Source organism: Schistocerca americana, chromosome 2 (genome assembly GCF_021461395.2).
Source record: "Schistocerca americana isolate TAMUIC-IGC-003095 chromosome 2, iqSchAmer2.1, whole genome shotgun sequence".
Taxonomy (NCBI): domain Eukaryota; kingdom Metazoa; phylum Arthropoda; class Insecta; order Orthoptera; family Acrididae; genus Schistocerca; species Schistocerca americana.
In genome coordinates, this window is record NC_060120.1 from 447,358,780 (window position 1) to 447,378,327 (window position 19,548).

Sequence of the window (19,548 nt, forward strand, 5' to 3'; positions counted from 1 at the left end):
ATCTGACACCACGCAGTTTTACCTTTGTGAGATCATACACGACCATGTATATGTGCCTCCACTACCAGCTGATTTATTAAGGTTTGAGAAGAAGTCGCCCATCAAATCAATGTGTGTCAAGTGCTGAATGGTGCTCAAATTTAACACTTTAAAGAGAAATGGCGAGTTTCTTTTTCATTTGATGAATTATTCGTAACTGTAAATTTAATGTAATAAATGCAGTTTTGAAACTACTTAATCAGTCCTCTCATGCAGTATGCACCCATGTGGGATGGTAGCATATTGGCTGGGTGAACTGGTAGTCTAGGTAAAGTGAGAACTGAGTTTCTCCTGGCGTTACAATGTAACAGCCTAAGGTTAAAATCTTTAACCAATGATCAAACTGTCCCAGGTTCGAATTCACACACTGCTTTAAAAACAGTCTCTTAGTCTTGTTCTCTATATTGTTGTCATGGAAATATGTGACAATATTTTTTGTTACATTATTAGAGAAGGAAAGTTGCAACTCACCATATAGCAGAGATGCTAAGTCATGATAAGCACAACAAAAAGATGCACGAAATTATAGCTTTTGGCCATTCAGGCCATTAACAACACACACACACACACACACACACACACACACACACACACACACACACACCTGCAGTCTCAGGCAACTGAAACCACACTGCAAGCAGCAGCACCAGTGCATGACAGGAATGGCAACTGCGTGGGGGCAAGGAGGAGGCTGGGGCAGGGAGGGGGAGGGATAAAACAATGGGAGTGGCAGGCAGTGCAGTGCTGCAGTTTAAACAGAGGGCAGGAGAGAAGTTGGGGAGGGGAGGGAGGAAGCAGCAGAAAGGAGAAAAATAAAAATAAATTAAAAGACTGGGTGTGGCAGTGAAATGACAGCAGTGTAGTGCTGGAATGGGACAGTGACTAACGAAGGTTGAGGCCAGGAGGGTTACAGGAACATAGGATCTATTGCAGGGAAAGCTCCTACCTGCACAATTCAGAAAAGCTGGTGTTGGGGGTAAGGATACATATGGCATAGGCTATGAAGCAGTCACTGAAGTGAGGGGTATCATGTTTGGCAGTATGTTCAGCTACAGGGTGGTCCACTTGTTTTTTGGCCACAGTTTGTCAGTGGCCATTCATGTGGACAGACAGTTTGTTGGTTGTCATGCCTACATAGAATGCAGCACAGTGGTTGCAGCTTAGCTTGCAGACCATATGACTGGTTTCACAGGTACCCCTGCTTTTTATGGGATAGGTGATGTTAGTCACCTGACTGGACTAGGTGATAGTAGGAGGATGTATGGGACAGGTCTTGCATCTAGGTATATTACAGGGGTATTAGCCATGAGATAAGGGATTGGGAGCAGTGGTTGTGTAAGGATGGACGAGTATATTGTGTAGGTTCGGTGGATGGCAGAATACCACTGTAGGAGTGGTGGGAAGGATAGTGGGCAGGACATTTCTCATTTCAGGGCACCGCATCAGGTAATCAAAACCCTGACAGAGAATGTAATTCAGTTGCTCCAGACCTGGATGGTACTGAGTTACAAGGGGATGCTGCTCTGTGGCCGGACTGTGGGACTTTGGGAGGTGGTGGGAGACTGGAAAGATAAGGCACAGCAGATTTGTTTTTGTACAAGGTTGTGAGGATAATTACAGTCAGTAAAGGCTTCAGTGAGACCCTTGGTATATTCCGAGAGGGACTACTCGTCACTGCAGATGCGACGACTATCAGTGGCTAGGCTGTACATAAGGGACTTTTTTGTATGGAATGAGCAGCTGTCAAAGTGGAGGTATTGCTGCTAGTTAGTAGGTTCGATATGGACAGAGGTACTTATGTAGCCATCTCTGAGGTGGAGGTCAATATCTAGGAAAGTGACTTGTTGGGTTGAGCAGGGCTAGGTGAAGCAAATGGTGAAAAACTTGTTGAGGTTCTGGAGTAATGTAGATAGGGTGTCCTCATCTTCGATACAGATAGCAAAGATGTCATCAATGAATCTGAACCAGGTGAGATGTTTAGGATTCTGGGCTTTTAGGAAGGATTCTTCTAGGTGGTAAATGAATAGGTTGGCATAGGACGGTGCAATGCAGGTGCTCATAGCTGTATCCCGGATTTGTTTGTATGTAATGCCTTCAAAGGAGAAGTACTTGTGGGTGAGGATATAGTTGGTCATGGTGTCTAGGAAGGAGGTGGTTGGTTTGGAATCCATAGGGCATTTGGAAAGGCTAGTGTTCAATAGCAGTTAGGCCATTGGCACTAGGAATGTTTGTGTACAGGGAGATGGCATCAATAGTGATGAGCAGGGCGGTAATGGGACACCCATTCCATACCAAGAAGCTCTTCCGTACAGCCTAGCCACCCGTGCTCCTTGCATCTGCAGTGACCCCACCATCTCCCAAAGTCGCACAGTCCAGGGACATAGGAGCATTCCCCTCTTAACTCAGTACCATCTGGGACTGGAGCAACTGAATTACATTCTCCGCCAAGGTTTCAATTACCTCACGTTGTGCCCTGAAATGAGAAATGTCCTATCATTCCCACCTCTCCAACAGTGGTTTTCTGCCATCCACCGAACCTACACAATATACTCGTCCATCCTTACACAACTGCTGCTCCCAATACCTTACCTTAAGGCTCATTACCCCTGTAATAGACCTAGATGCAAGACCTACCCCATACATCATCCTACTACCACCACCTACTCCAGTCCTAACATCACCTATCCTATCGAAGGCAGGGCTACATGTGAAACCAGTCATGTGGTTTACAAGCTAAGCTGCAACCACTGTGCTGCATTCTATGTAGACATGACAACCAACAAGTTGTCTGTCCGCATGAATGGCCACCGACAAACTGTGGCCAAGAAACAAGTGGACCACCCTGTTGCTGAACACGCTGCCAAACCTGATATCCCTCATTTTAATAGCTGCTTCACAGCCTGTGCCATATGGATCCTTCCCACCAACACCAGCTGTTCTGAATTGCGCAGGTGGGAACTTTCCCTGCAATACATCCTATGTTCCCGTAACCCTCCTGGCCTCAACCTTCGTTAGTCACTGTCCTCACCTGTCCAGCCCCCTCCCTGTTCCCATTCCAGCACTACACAGCCATCATTTCACTGCCACACCCAGTCTTAATTTCTTTTTATTTCTCTCCTTTCCGTTACTGATGAAGTGGCATCCAAACTTCGACCATCATTTTCTTGGCAACTATTGGGTGTTGGTGCCTAAGCCGAAATAGATGTCCCCTCGGTTTCACCCTGCTCTGACTCGGCCAAGTTGTCACTATCATGTTCCTCTTGCGAGTGCCTGAGAGTGACATTCATTAGAGGGAAGATGCAAGTAATGAAATAGTATTCAAGTGATGACTAAATCATTTTTCTGAGGCTGTCCTGGCAGCAACCTGCATCAGATGCATAAAAATGGACATCAGAGTGTATGCTCACAGTGCTGCTTCAGACTGAAGACAGACAGAACATTGCAGGGTGCTGCTATAATGTGTGTTACATAGTAGACATCATCACACATTTTGATGTAGCTGTAGAAATTGTGTATTTAATGAAACAAAAGCATATACATTCACCAATACACCACAGAGAATACATCGTCCTTACATGGCTATACATTCTGGGAAGCTCAGAGATAGTCAGTGACTTAAATAATACTTTCAATGGAAGCATATGATTCATTGTATCATCTTGAAGTAAATGAGAAGGTGCTACACCTGGCGTTTTGACCCTTAGTTGCCAAACTGGCTAAAATACTTACAGTTTTTTATACATGACAAGTCAGAGGCTTACCAATTACAAAGAAACATCTGCATTCCTTTACATTAATAGCAACAAGAACTTACCTGCACCATTATCCTTAACAAGCACATGTTCTGTCATAGTGATCTTTGATGAACTGGAGGCTGTACGCAGGGATGAATACAATACACAGCACATCCATATAGCAAGCCCAATGATTCCTTCCATTTTCACATTGTTGCCATTAGGATCCTCTGTAGTTCCAGATATAGTGTTCAGAAGACTCAGCTTACAGTTTGTATCTGCAAAAGCAAGCAAAATAGCATTTTGTAGATGAAAATACTTATTTTCCTTTATGCAATCCTCTGTAAACTTCCTCAAAGTAATTCATATTATTTCAAGTTGTGTACACAGGAGAATCGCCAATATCTGAATGAAGACTCCACCATATACCCCTTGGGAAAGCAGTTCAGGACTGCTTTGTTGGTAGAATTCACTTCTGTGAGCACAAAACAATGCATGGTGGCAGTTAAATGATTTTCAGGAAGACAACAAAAGCATTCAATTTCAGTCAAGGATAGTAAGATGAACATCTGCTTCATAACGAGTTCAATAATAGTCTAGGTTCTGTCCACCCTGTGACCATGTACACCGCTGAACTGCCTTTGGCCACTACTACTATAATCCTTAAACATATTAGGACATGTATAGCATGCTATACAAACTACTCTGAATGGTCACCGTCTTAGTTTCTTCAGAATCTTGTGACAACAGATAAATTTGATTCAGAGTGAATAGGCCATTTTTTTCCTCATATACCCTGTTTTAATGCTGAATATGCATAATCAATGAAAAATTATGTCTCAGGATAAACTTTGTATAACCTTGCCTCAGAATAAATTCTACACAATCACATTTCATCTCTGTAGCTTTCATCTCCAGTTACAATCTCAAATATCAGTTCTGATCTTCTCCAATTTTGATCCCATAACCAAGTATGACATTTTTGCAGAAGACATAAAATACTACACGCAGTAAACAACAGAAATGATGGAAGGAATTTGTGTACTGCACATCCAGATGAATTTTGTTACCTATTATTTAGAAAGTTGTCTCCACCCTACGCATTACAAATTATCTTTTAGGTATGGCAGTGGAAAGTCTTGATTGAAAACAATTAATTTAAGGAGTGAGGCTAACAATTCACTGAAATGTTGATGTGCTGAGCCGTCGATTGGAGGGGTCCACAACTATTGACAGGATGTCCACAATTTAGCTCTGAAGAGGACTCAACCGAAAATTAGCAATGTTCATACAGTCCTGTTTACATTCATATCTACTCCCCACCAACTATTCAGTGAGTTACCTTCATTCCATAAAATATTTATAAATAATGATATTGTTACAGTGCAGACTAGAATTAATTAAGACAAATCACCATTCACATAGCACAAAAAATAAGCAAATTTTATGCTTTTTTTACTTGCAGACAGGTATTCTTTGAATCTGGAGCTAGTGGAATAGTTTATGAAAAATTATGTTAAATATTCACCAGTACAAAGTACTTAATTGTATTGCATACACAGAGCCGTTTCTTCATGGCAAAAACGGCATCAAAATACATTAAATGTAGGTTAACACTAACAAAATCTTGTATTGTCAAAGTGTCAGTTATTCCACAACTGTTAATTCCATGTTTATTGAAATCAAATAGTCCAGCTGCTCTTAGTTTAATAGTCTCCTCCGAACACAGCCCCAGAACAATGATGACCGTCTTAGCACTTCTGTTTCTTCATACTTCATGAAGCCCTATCACATCTACATGGAATACAGTAAACACCTGGTTTATGGAGCCCAAAGTCATCTTTCACGGTATCTAAAACAGCATGCATTTTTCGGAGGCGGATGGAAAACTCATTTAACATCACATTGAGGCAGGATTCTGCCAATTTTGTTCAATACTTTGTCAGTCTATGGCAGATATGCCATTGTCTTTTCCTCCTCATTTTCTGCCTGCTGGGCTTGCACTTTCTGTCTGAAAGCATGTCAGATTTGTCTCTTGTCATATCCTTTCATCTTGAAAACATTCTTAAGGTGGTTAAGCTCCCTTGGTACACTTCCTTCATCCGATATTGCATGGACCCTGTGAACCAGTGTATGTAGCATACCCTCACACTGTGAAGGATGATGGCAGCAGGCAGTGTGGTGATAGAAATCAGTGTAGGTGGCTTTCCTGTGTCCTACAGTGCCGTTTGTTTTGAGCTTGACTGAGATGTACAAAATGGGGAGTTCACCATTCTCTTCCACCTCCATGGTGAATCTGATACTGTGATTCAGAGAGTTGAGATGTTGGAGGAACTCCTGTAGTCTTTCACTGCCATGTGGCCACAACAGACGTATCAAAATACTGGGAAAAGCATGTAGGCTTTCCACGTCAGTGCAGTTGTTTCCAGTAATTCCTCTTTGAAGTGTTTCATAAACAAGTTTGCCACACTGGTGACAGATGGCACCCATGGCAATGCCATCCATTTGTTCATAATGGCAACTAGAAAAATGATATGACGAGAGAGAAATCCGACATGCTTTCAGCCAGAAAGCACAAGCCCAGCAGACAGAAAACAATGAGGAGGAAAAGACAATGGCATATCCACCGCACACTGGGGAAGTATTGAACAAAATCGGCACAACCCTGGCACAACTTAACATTAAATGTGTTTTCTGTCCACCTCCAAAAACACACGTCCTATTCGATATGGTGATAGATGACTTGGGCAATCCATAAACCAGGTGTTTACCATATTTCATGTAAATGTGGTAAGGTGTATATTGCATAGACGGTGTACATTGCATAGACTGCAAGGACAATTTAAGAAAGATGCAAGGAACACAGAAGACACCTCAAACTTATGCAATCCACGAAATCTGCAGTTGGCGAACCATGCATAGGTACAGGGGACTCAATAAGCACAAAGAAATGGAAGCCCTAAGACAGACCTTGTGTTCTGATTGTGTGTTCTGATGGAGGCTACTGAAATACAGGTGGCTGATCAGCTGATCAACAGACACACTGGGTTCAGACTCCGCAAAGCTTGGGAGTCAGCACTCAGCCAACTACAATCACAGCATTAGCCGAGAGCGGCTCCCACAACTGATCCAGGCTGCAGAAGTACTGAAGGACCGGAGTTCATGCCCAGCTTCGGACAGTGCTGTTGCCCTCACCACTCCACCTGTCACAGCCTGCCACCAGCAGTGGCGGAAGATGTAGGGGGTGGTAAGAGTATACAGAAGGCGGGAGGTAGCAAATATGCTCATTCTACAGGTATCACCTGAAGATGATACGTATGCTGTCGAAATATCATATTATGAAAATGACTGAACCTGTTTGGACATCAGACAACAGTACAAACATCTATGTTGTACTTCACACTTCACCTGTCTCCCCCCTCCTTCCCCTAAAAACATCTATGTTTTACTTACCCTGCCCCCCACCCCTTCCTCTCAATTTGTGATGATTTAGCTCTAAAAACAGAACTTTTAGGTCAATTTGTTAATACTTAAAACTAGTTGTTAAGGGCTTTTACTTCAAGTTTGTGTTTGACACAGAAGAATATAGAGTGTAGACTGGTTAATAGTCCAGTGATACTTGGCAGATCTGTACATTCTTATTGACTACTTAAAAGCAGCACTAAGCTTATAATAAAGCAAGCTAAATAGCCTGCATGAATGGTAATTAGTTGAAGGTAACTGCTTTTGGCAGAATTTTTCAAGTGTACAAGAACAATCATCAAACTACCAATAAATGGTAAGAAACAAAGAGATGAGAACTATTAAACTCTGCAGCATCTGTTGCCCCCATAAAGATAAAATTAAATGGGTACTTTTCAACAGATAACCCCACATGATAAAAGAGTCAAGGCTATGGGTGATGTTTAATACAGTCAGTACAGACTTACATGAATTGTGCAGAGCATTGCACTGACATGTAATTGACTGTTAAAAAATGTAGTACCTTGTAATAATAAGCTTTACCTTTCAACCTTAGTAGCAACAAGATTTAACTTATTTACCGTATAAATAAATTTCAACCACTTGTTTCGCTCAGCTAATGTTGAGGAAACACAGTGATACATAATATTTTACATTTTTTACTGACCCAATACACAGTCAAATTTGTGCGGCCTTTTTCCTCTAATGGGAGCAATGAAAACATTTAAAAGTGAAAGAACAATAGAAAGGAAATGCCATATTTCACTATTTTGTTCCAAATTTCTAATACACAAAATGAACATTGCAAAGCAGAAAATGGGAAATGTTTTTCGACTCAAGGCAAAGTACTACTTACAGTGAATGGCCTATACTACAAACATATTATGGGCATACTGTTGGGATGCAACAATTTCAGAACCTGCAATCATTAAATTGTTACATTATCCAGCAGAAACAAAATCTGAAAATTTACGACTCATTCCACACTTGATTCTGAACAAAAACACAAAAGATGTAAAAAGAAAGGAAAAAGCTATGTAATTTATCATACGACTGCAATCTGTCACATTTCATCTAGACCACTTCCATCGAAGTACCAGCGCCTTATCATAAGACATCAGCATTTAATAAATAGAGCCATGGTCTTGGATCATCACAATCACTGCTATATTTTCATGACCTATGAGAGAGAAACAAAGCTTTGAGATTTGTTTTCATTATCATATTTGAAACTCTTACATTTACATCTTTTCACAGTACTCTACCCGAGGTTCTATGCACTGCTTCCGCCAGTCACATCACTTGCTGACATTGTGGGAACTTCTAGTGGGTCCTTTATGCACACTTTATGCGCAATGATGGCAAATTAGCAAGCATGTACAGTTTCTTCTGCTTTGGGGAACAAGAAGACATGCACAGAGCTAGGGTAGGGGCTACTGGCTGAAGGAGGAAGGTGCCCGGATCTCGCATCTCAGGCAGACACTGTTCCCATTGCACAGTGGGCTGGTGCACTGTGACGACAGAAGTGTCCTGTGCAGATACAATTTTGGATTTTTCTTCTTGATGCATTCAAAGAATTTTGATAGGAAAACTCATGAGTACCAAACCTGAAGTTATTGTTTTCCCTGCATCTACCACAATGTTACTCATGTGGCCACCTACTGCAAAGTACATGTGCTCTTTCCCTTTTTATGGAGGGGAAAACCCAAATGCATGATTGCCACTTCATTTCAGGATCAAATTTGTATGCTTTTATTCTCATCAGTTATGATATTAACTACTACATTTTACTGCTCAGAATCAAATTGCCAAGTTGTTTGATCAGGTGTTAGAATGTACAGTATTTAATGACTGCAGATCTACTTAACCTGAAGATCCATACAGGATCTTGTACACAATGCATCTCATTCTCAAGGCTGCACTGTTTCGTTAATAGCAACAGGACTGTTTGATGAGAATATTGCTGCACTAAGCTCTTTTTGTTCAATTGCTGCAGTTTTGGCAATCCTGGTGAACTTTTATCTTCTAGAGGTTTTCTTTCGTGTCTGACGTCATTAGAAAAGATGACAAACTGTTGTTATGAAGGTAAATGAACACAAAAAGCCTGAATTCCACGATCTAAACAACCATTTATATACAGTCCTACCTTAAAATAATACCAAACTCATTGCACAAATCTGGCAGTAAGTGGAGCAAATCACAGACTAGTGGCTACCATTCAGTGTGGAATGTCCAGTTCAATTGAACTACAGCTGCACCAATTTTGGACTGTGATCAATGAGTGTACTAATGTCTTCAATTTGGTGAGCACAGACTGATGGGCAGCCTTATCCTGGCTCATTCCTAACAGTGCCAGTGCATTTAAACTTTTTCATTATTTTTTGAATTGCCTTGCCAGTAGGTCCAGGTTTATGGGCTCAGCAACCAAATCCAATCCAAATTTCACTACACGACAAACTCTGCAACCTTCATGCCGCAGTGACTATTCTCTCCCGCACAGTTAAGGTTGTAGTGGCAAAAGGAGATTTTAGTTTCATGACGAGGCAAATAAAAGTACAATTTGCGTTTCCATTCATTTTATCTTGAATTCTCTCCTTGCCTGGACAACTTTTTTTACCTCATTTCAATATAATCTCATTCTCTTGAATGCTTTACCCTCCCCAAATGGATTAATAAATCATTTTGTGGTACCTTTTGTTTCCATCTACATTTGTTGTTAATACTTAGAAAACAGAAATTTCTCTACCAAGGAAAGAATTTGAACTGTGAAAAGAATTCCCAAATGTCAAGAATTTAATATTCAAGAAAATTATTTGTTTCAATGCTAAAATTTAGCGACATCAGGTTTTGTTCTGCCACTGACAGTACTCAATGCAAAGGTTCCAAAGTCACTAAATGACGATAGATTTGATATGTAGTGTGGTTTCTTATGACACTTCTCTTGCCATGTCTTTGTGCAGGTGGACATTATCTTATTAATGTGTCTGATGTTTTTATATCAAAAAATGGAAACTGCACATAGGAATATCAACAATGTAGTAAAAGATAGATAACTACTTACCCAAAAAAACACACATCAAACTGCAGGCATGATTAAAAGATACTCACCAGTACCTTTCAGTCACGGCCTTTGTCAGGGGAGGGGGAGAGAGAGAGAGAGAGAGAGAGAGAGAGAGAGAGAGAGAGAGAGAGAGAGAGAGAGAGAGATACTTACATCTATAAAATAATGGTATGGAGAGCGCACATGCACGCACACACACAAAAAGCACACCTTACATACACATGACGGCCAACTCCATCTCGGGCCGAAATTCAACATCACGTGGAATGCCAAGCAGCAATCTGGAGGGGGAGGGGGGCGGGGACGGTGAAGGTGAAGAAGGTGAAGGTGAAGAAGGTGAAGAAGGTGAAGAGACAGTAGTGTATGGGTGGAGAGAGAAACAAACGCCGTGTGGTGGAGTGTGCAGGGAGTAGGCTGCCAACAGGTACATTGTCAGGAGGTTGTTGGGCAGGGAGGTGGGGAAAAACGAACAAAAAATGGAGGAGTGGGGAAAGATGAGCTAATGCATCAGCAGAGGACTGCAAATGAACAAGGTTGGAGATGAGAATGGAGAGGAGATCATAGATCAGAGGGGGTGGAAAGTGTTGGAGTGTATGGGGACAGTACACCACTGTAGGTGTGTGTGGTTTGAGGTTTTGGGGCACTAAACAGCGTGGTCATCAGCGCCCAAACGCATAGAAACAGTAACACATGCGGTGAAGGGACGAAGACGGACAGCGAACAAGGAGAACAGCTAAAAGACACAGACCTGACAGACCTGACGCAGTTCCAAATCCTCACATACAGAGGCAAAACAAGAGAAGAAACGCACTAAAAAGGGAAGGTAACACAAGGAAAAGAGAACAGAAATTGAAGTGAAACAAGTAGGTAATCATGACTGGCAGACCTCTTACCTAAAATTACGCCACTGTAGATTGAGGCCGGGATAATTATGAGAGCGAAGAATGTGTTTTAAGGATAACTCCCTTCTGTGCAGTTCGGAAAAGCTGCTGGTGGGGGGAAGGACCCATATGGCTCAGGTAGTGAAGCAGCCATTAAAAATCAAGTGTGAAATCAGCTGCATGTTGTGCCACAGGGTGGTCTACTTTGCTCTCTGCTGCAGTTTGGCAGTGGCTGTTCATCCTGGTGGACAGCTGGTTGGTAGTCATACCAATATAAAGAGCTGTGCAATGATTGCAGCAGAGCTGGTAAATGGCATGGCTGCTTTCACAAGTGGCTCGACCACTGACAGGGTAGGATAAACCTGCAGGACTGGGATAGGAAGTGCTGGGTGGGTGGACTGGGCAGGTTTTGCATCTGGGTCGTCCACAGGTCTACGACCCTTGTGGCAAGGGGTTGGGATTGGGAGGGGCATAGGGATGGACTAGGATGCTGTGGAGGTTGGGTCTTGTCAAAGACCTACTCTCCTCCTCCCGATGCGTGCAATGGAAGCACTTCTTTGCCACCAATCCCTCCAACCAAAACCACCCTAAATCCAACACTGAACCCAGCCTCTTCCAGTTCGTACCAAACTCCAACTGTGTTCCTCCCCCCACTCCCACCTAATCATCCACTGGTCACCTTCCAGGAATTCCTACCTCCAACTTAGCCTCACCATCCTTCCGCAAGTCCCTTCCTCAGAACATCAATCTTTCAGTAGAAGAAAAACCATTCACAATTTCAAAACAAATCCTGACCTAATCATACTACCTGCAGACAAAGGTTCCATCACTTATGAATCACAGTGACTACCTGGCAAAAGGCCTCTGCCAATTGTCTGACTACTCCACCTATAAGCCTTGCAGACTGATCCCATTCAAGAAGTCCAACACGAACTCCAATCCCTGCTTAAAGGCTTTGGCCCTTCCCAGGACATCTCCCCTCAATCAATTTCCCTTCTCACTCCTATGACACACCGCACACCCACCTTCCAGCTCCTCGAAATCCACAAACCCAACAATCCTGGACGCCCCATTGTGGTTGGTTATTGTGCCCCACTGATAGAATTTCAGCACACATTGATCAACACTTCCAACCAACTGCCCATAATTTAGCCTCCTACGTCAAAGACACCAATCACCCCTTTACCTCCTCAATCCTATTTGTCACTGTTGACATCACCTCCCTATACACCAACATCTCTCATGCCCAAGGTTTTATTGCTACTGCACACTACCTTTCCCAACATACGTCAGACTCCAAATCTACTACCTCATTCCTCAAACACCCAACTAACTTTAACCTAGCCCACAGCTACTTCTCATTTGAAGGGAGGGTATATAAACAAATCTGCAGCACCGCCATGGGCACCCACATGGCACCCTCCTATGCCAACCTTTTTATGGGCCATGTAGAGGAGATCTTCCTAGCCTCCCAAAACACCAAACCCCTAATCTGGTTCAAGTTCATTGTGATATCTTTGGACCCAGGGCCAAGACACTATCTTCATTCTTTTACAGCCTCAAAACCACCTCTCCCACCCACTTCACTTGGTCCTCCTCAACCTCATGTGCCACATTCCTAGAATGTTGTCCTCCTCTCTCTGACAGCTCCATCTGCACCTATGTGCACATTAAACCCACCAACCACAAACAGTACCTGCACTTTGACAGCTGTCATCCCTTTGACACCAAAAATCCCTCCAATATAGCCTGTTTACCTGGGAACAGTATCTGCTGTGACAAAAGATCCCTTCCTCAGTATGCTGAGGGTCTCACCAAGGCCTTCAGAGACAGACACACTATCCCCCAGACCTAGTCCTCAAACAGACCTCCTGTGCCATTTCCCCTCACATCCCCAATATTCTAACCAACCCCAAAAAGCAGCCACAAAGAAGTGTCTTCTTCATCACCCAGTACCACCACGGACTGGAACAACTGAACCACACTCTTCGCCAGGACTTTGATTACCTATCATTGTATCCTGAAATCACAGGAGATAATTTCCACCCCTCTTAAAGTGGTGTTCCATGGCCCACCCAACCTCCATCCCTCTGCCACTCCCAATCCCAACCCCTTGCCACAAGTGTCATATCCCTGTGAACAACCCAGGTGCAAAACCTGCCCAATCCACCAACCCAGCACTTCCTACTCCAGTCCTGTCACAGGTTTATTCCACCCCATCAGAGGCCAGGCCACCTATGAAAGCAGCCATGTCATTTACTAGCTCTGCTGGAATCATTGCACAGCTCTTTATATTGTTATGACTACCAACCAGTTGTCCACCAGGATGAACGGCCACTGCCAAACTGCAGCAAAAAACAAAGCAGACAACCCTGTGGCACAACATGCCGCTGATTTTCAATGGTTGCTTCACTACCTGAGCTATATGGATCCTTCCCTCCACCACCAGCTTTTTTGAACTGCGCGGATGGGAGTTATCCTTACAATATATTCTCTGCTCCCATAATTATTCTGGTCTCAACCTATGGTAACATACTGTCCCCACACAGTCTACCCAACAGTTTCCACCCCTTCTGTGCTATCATCTCCTCCCCATTTTCATCTACTACCCTGCTTATTTGCAGCCCTCTGCCAATACATCTGCCCATCTTTCCCAACTCCTTTCCTTTATTCCCCCCCCTTTTTTCCCACCTCTGGCTCCGCTACATCCTGATGCTGCACCCATTGGCAGCCTACTCACTGCACATTCCACCAGACTGTTCGTCTCCCTCCCAACCTGTACATTACTATGCCTTCCCCTTTTCCACCCCTTCCAGATTGCTGCTTGCATCCCCTATGATGCTACATTCTGACTCAAGATGCGGGAGATGGCAGTCATGTGTGTGTGTGTGTGTGTGTGTGTGTGTGTGTGTGTGTGTGTACTGATGAAAGGCTGTGGTCAAAAGCTACATGTGAGTGTCTCTTAATTGTGCCTGTCTGCAATTTGACATGTCTTCTTTCTGGTACGTACCACTCTATCTTTTCCTACACTGTTGATGTTTTTATATCTTGGCCGCATCCGACACATGATCTTTTCTTCCTTTGCATACTTTTTTGTCCTTTTACCATTGTTAATGGAATCTGTTCTCTGTCTTGTGTTTGAAGTGTCTTCTTTTATTCAAATAATAAAACTACTTCATCCCAAACTGTAATAACTTTGTTACAGTCTGTCCAAGATGCTATGGGTCCAGTAAAACATGTTTATTAAGTGGACTTCCACAAGCTACGGATATTTTGTTGTTGCTTGAGACTCCTGTAATGAAAGTAGGCAGAAGTTTGATACTTTAACACCACAATTACTGAAAGAAGAACAATGTTTGTCACTGATTAATAAACAACAGCTGCATTCGCTGCTGTTGAGGTTAATCATAAAAAGGATAAAAGTCGGTGTTTGTCAAGCAATTTAAGAAAAATTCTATGAACATGAAAAACACTGAGTGCTACTATTGTCACAAGAAATGTCATTGTGAGTGAAAAAAACTAATTGTTAAGAGAAAGTAATTCAATTAAACCTCATGCACCAAGTTTGTTTGTTTGTTTGTTTGTTTGTTTTTGTTTTAGGGCACAGAAACAACTGAGATCATACACACACACACGTCAAAACTATAGACCATGAAAACAGAAAGGAGTTAAAAAATGACTAAACATCAGCCCCAATTCACAAGAGAAGACAGCTAAAAACAGGAAGGTGGAGAAAGGGCTACTAAAGAAACCATAGAGAAATGGAGGTCAAAAACTAAAAATTAAATGGCTTTCCCATATTGCTTTGATGTATAAAAAGTAAAACGTGGATGAGAGCCCATATGTCATTCGCTAAAATGGCTGATAACCCAGATGACAAACCCAGGCGGGAACGTAAACGGTTAAAAAATGGACATTCTGTCAGGATGTGGCACTTAAAACTTTGGTAGAATGTGTACAATGTGGTGGGGGAGTGCCACTTATCAAATGATGATGGCTAAAAAGGCAGTGCCCAATACGCAACCGAGTTAAAATGACTTCCTCCTGGCAGGAGGGCCAAGAGGAGGACATCCAAGCTGCTGGGAGAGACTTAATAATTCTGAGCTTATTCCCTTGAAGGGAGGACCAATGGCGATGCCAATGGGAGACCACCTCTTGACAGACGGCAACACAGATATCACTGGCAGGAATGTAGGAGCTAGTGGGCTGAGGAACGAGGGCTGCAGCCTTGGCAGCAGCATCACCGGTCTCGTTTCCTGGCAGACCGACATGACTAGAAACCCACATAAACTGCAGGGTGGCTCCACCAACAATGAAGGAGGGACAGTTTTCCTTAACCCACTGCACTAAGGGATGGGCGAGGCACAGCGCACATAAACTTTGGAGGACGCTGAGAGAGTGAGCCGAGGACACAACTGAAAAGTCGGTGTCGCTGGATGTACTCCCTAGCCTGATACTGGGCAAAGAGCTTGGCTGTAAATACCGAGTACTGTGCTGGAAGCTGATATCCAAAGACATGGGCACCAATGACGAAGGCACACCTGACACCACAGTCAGTCCAAGAGCCATCAGTGTACACAAAGGTACTATAGTGAAATTCCAAACAAATGTTGTGAAACTGAAGGCAATACAGCGAGGCTGGGATAGCATCCTTAGAAAGTGAAAGACGGCCAAGGTTAACACAGGCCATTTCACGAAGCCAAGGTGGTGAAGGATTCACATCCACCGGGAAAGTTGCAGGTGGTGTGAAGTTATGCTGCCGAAGCAAGTGCTGAAAGTGGATTTCCGGAGGTAACAGAAGAGGGACACCTCCCATACTGATGATCAAAGGAATCATCGAAGGAGGAGGCATAGGATGGGTGGCCACACATGGCAGACTAACAGCATGCATACCTGCTGATGAGAAAGTCACAGCGGTAGAACAGTGGTAGTTCAGCAGCTTCAACATACAGACTCTCAACCGAGCTCATGTAAAAGGCGCCTGTGACCAAACGGATGCCACGATAGTGGATAGTGTTGAGACGGCGTAAGAGGGATAGATGGGCAGATGCATAAACAAAGCACCCATAGTTGAGACTGGAATGGACAAGGGACCAGTAAAAACGGAGGACAGTGGTTCGGTCGGCACCCCACAAAGTACCATTGAGGACACACAGGACAGTGAGGGACCGTGTACAGCCGGCTGCCAGGTATGAGACATGGGAGGACCAAGAGTTACCTATCAAGCATGAGCCCCAGGAATTTTATAGTTTTTAACGAACGGAAGAGCAACAGGCCCAAGATGTAATGATGGTGGGAGAAACCATTTGTGCTGCCAGAAAGTCATGCAAACTGTTTTGTCAGTGAAAAACCGAAAGCCAAAGATGCCACTCAATTACACAGATCCTTGGAGAACTGCAATAGATGGCAAAATAGTCAACAAAAAGGGAGCCGGAGATGCTCGACAGGAGACAGGACATTATAGGATTAATGGCGATGGCATTAGCTGGGGGTAGTAGTCAGGGAGATTAAGAGTCCATCACAGGATGCCTAGATCAGTACAGTCCAGCAAAATGTGGACCTCCATCAAATGGTAACCACAATGACAGTGGGGTGGATTCTTTTGATTGAGGAGATGATCATGCGTCGGCCAAGTATGGCTGATGCAGAGCCAGCAAACAGTAGAGTCCTTATGAAAGCCAGCATGGGGGACATCCACAGGTTTCTAGTCTCCTTTATCAGACATAGTTTTGTGAAATCAAATGGTTCAAATGGCTCTAAGCACTATGGGACTTAAATCAGAGGTCATCAGTCCCCTTTTCGGTGAAATCAAAGTGAGACATTCCGTACTCCAGATCCCTAAAAATTGATAGCATAATATTAATCAGGTCCATTCTGGAATACCTATCATAAGAGTCTGCTTACTGATAGCCTGTTTGGTTAATCTATCAGCGAGTTCATTCCCCGGGATCCCAATGTGGCCTTGAGTCCTGACGAGGGACGATGAGAGTAGCACCGGTTGAGAGCTTGCAAACTGCTCAAGGAGTCACTGCAGATGAGAAAAGTCCCACCGGTGCAGGAACGGATACGCTCAAGAATGCGAGAGATGCCTACCAACTCCACAGTGAAATCACTACAGCTACACAGCAAGAAACGGAGTTCAGGAAGTCCTGCATGATTATATGCACAAAGATTACATGGCCAGCAAACATCTAGCCATCAGTGTAGACTACTTCTGAACGCCAGGATGCACGAAGATTGAAGAAAAATTTGTGTTGGTGGCCCTCAGGTTGAATGGAGTCTTTTGGACCTCGGGATAGGTCAAGACAAAGCTGTAGCTAAGGGATGCACCACGGTTGTGTATGTGAGTGGGCCCAAAGGAGATGAGTAGAGGAAACAGCTGGAGTCCAGAGAGGAGGGCTAGGTGTGGGTCACGATCACAATCCTTGATTTGGACCGCTACTGCAGGAGATGGATTTCTATGTTTGGAAAGAGGAGATGGTAGTCTGGATGCTTTGGGGAGCTGCTGGTGGAGCACGATCCGCAATGGGGAATCCACATCAAACAAGCATCGAAGAACAGTCCAAAAGTGGCAAGTCTCCACCACATTGAGTAGTTGGTCATTGAGGTAAAGTTTTAGTTGTGGCTGAACAGTATGACATCAACAGAATTACATGATGAGTCATAGTGGCTGAAATCTGAAAGTTATAGGTGAGGACCCATGACTGTGCCTTTCGTATGGCACCTTGCAGTTGACTTGCAGTGATAGAGGAGCGATAGTAGAGGCAAAAGTCATCAGCATACAAGGAGGTTGATACTGAGGACCCCACAGCTGCTGCCAGACCACTGATAGGTACTAGGGAGAGGGGTTCTCAGTACAGAGCACTGTGGAACCTCTTTCTCTTGGATGTGGATGGTAATGTGGGAAGCACAAACTCAAACCAGGTCAGAAGTTCTGGATAAAAATTACGAGCGGACCCGAGACCCAACTTGTGCAAGGTAGTGAGGATATGGTGTCACAGGCCTTTTGCAGATCGAAGAAGAAGGCTAGATGTTGAGGTCAGACAATAGCTGCTTGGATGGCAGATTCCAGGTGGTATGCAAATAGAATAGTTAATTCACATGATTAAATTAAAACCATATGGTAAGTTGTGAAGGAAGTCTCTGGTCAGCAGCACAAGGTTGGCGATATGAAGTCAGTTCATACCAAAAATATTTCTGTTACTGATAAATCAGGTGTATGTACAGTGTTTAACAATCATTTTCTGAGCATTGCTGGTAATTTAAATAAAAATTTAGTTTCTGCACAGAATCATATCACTTTCTTGGCAAATGCCTCTCTGAGATTGATGTCTGAAATACTGTGATACAGACAAAAGGAGATTGAGTCAATAATTAAATTACTGAAGACTAAGGACTCTCATGGTTATAGCCGGTTGGTTTAAAAGAGGGGGGGGAAGGGACCAAACTGCTAAGTTGTCGGTCCCTTGTTCGGAATAAAACAATGCCACAAGGGTGAGAATAAAACAAATGAGACTGACAACACAAAACAGAGAAAAACCACAAGAATGACAGAAGGGAAACAAACACTTAAATGGACAAGAGGGGAGAAGAAAACTACAGAAACACAAGAAACAGGTAGAAGAGATTAAAATGACAAAACAATTACCACGGCTGGCTGACAGAATAAAAAGGAGAAGCCAGGCATTCTGCGACACATTAAAATCTCCATCCTAAAAGCACTAGGGTGGAGGACACAGAGGGACAAAGGACACGCGCTAAAACTTAGATCAAATGATACAATCCACGCTCATGACTAAAACGTCAGATAGAGTCAGCGGCAACGAGTCTGGTAACAGAAGATTTCATCGCAGGGCAGTCAAAGTGGGACAGTGCACCAGAATACGGGCCACAGTCAACCGGGCGCCACATCGACACTGAGGCGGGTCTTCACAGCACAGGAAGTAGCCGTGGGTCGCCCAAGTGTGGCCAATGCGGAGCCAGCAGAGAACCACAGAGTCCCTGTGATGGAGGACTGCCACACATTCGTAGTCTTCTTAATGGCACGCAGTTTATTGTCCGTGCTTAGACCATGCCATTCCATCTCCCAAAGCTGAAAAACCTGGTGGCATAAAAACGAACGCAGGTCAGTTATTGGAATGCTGATCTCCATAAGCAGTTTCCATGTAGCCTGTTTGGCCAGCCTGTCAGCAAGTTCGTTGCCTGGGATTCCGATGTGTCCTGGGGTCCACACAAACACCACTGAATGACCGGACCATTCCAGGGCATAGATGAACCCCTGGATGGTCGCAACCAAAGGATGATGAGGGTAGCACTGGTCGATAGCTTGTAGGCTGCTCAAGGAGTCAGTACACAGAAGAAATGACTCCCC

At 43.6% G+C, this 19,548-nt stretch overlaps 1 protein-coding gene across 2 annotated transcripts in view; it reads right to left on the minus strand.

Moving 5' to 3' along the window:
• LOC124595439 (probable serine incorporator) overlaps nt 1-19,548 on the minus strand; it is a 110,460-nt gene that overhangs the window by 13,298 nt on the left and 77,614 nt on the right. For both annotated transcript variants that reach the window (XM_047134179.1, XM_047134180.1), the window contains exon 7: nt 3,854-4,051. In XM_047134179.1, coding sequence (XP_046990135.1) covers nt 3,854-4,051 — 198 coding nt within the window. The remainder of the gene's footprint in view (nt 1-3,853; nt 4,052-19,548) is intronic.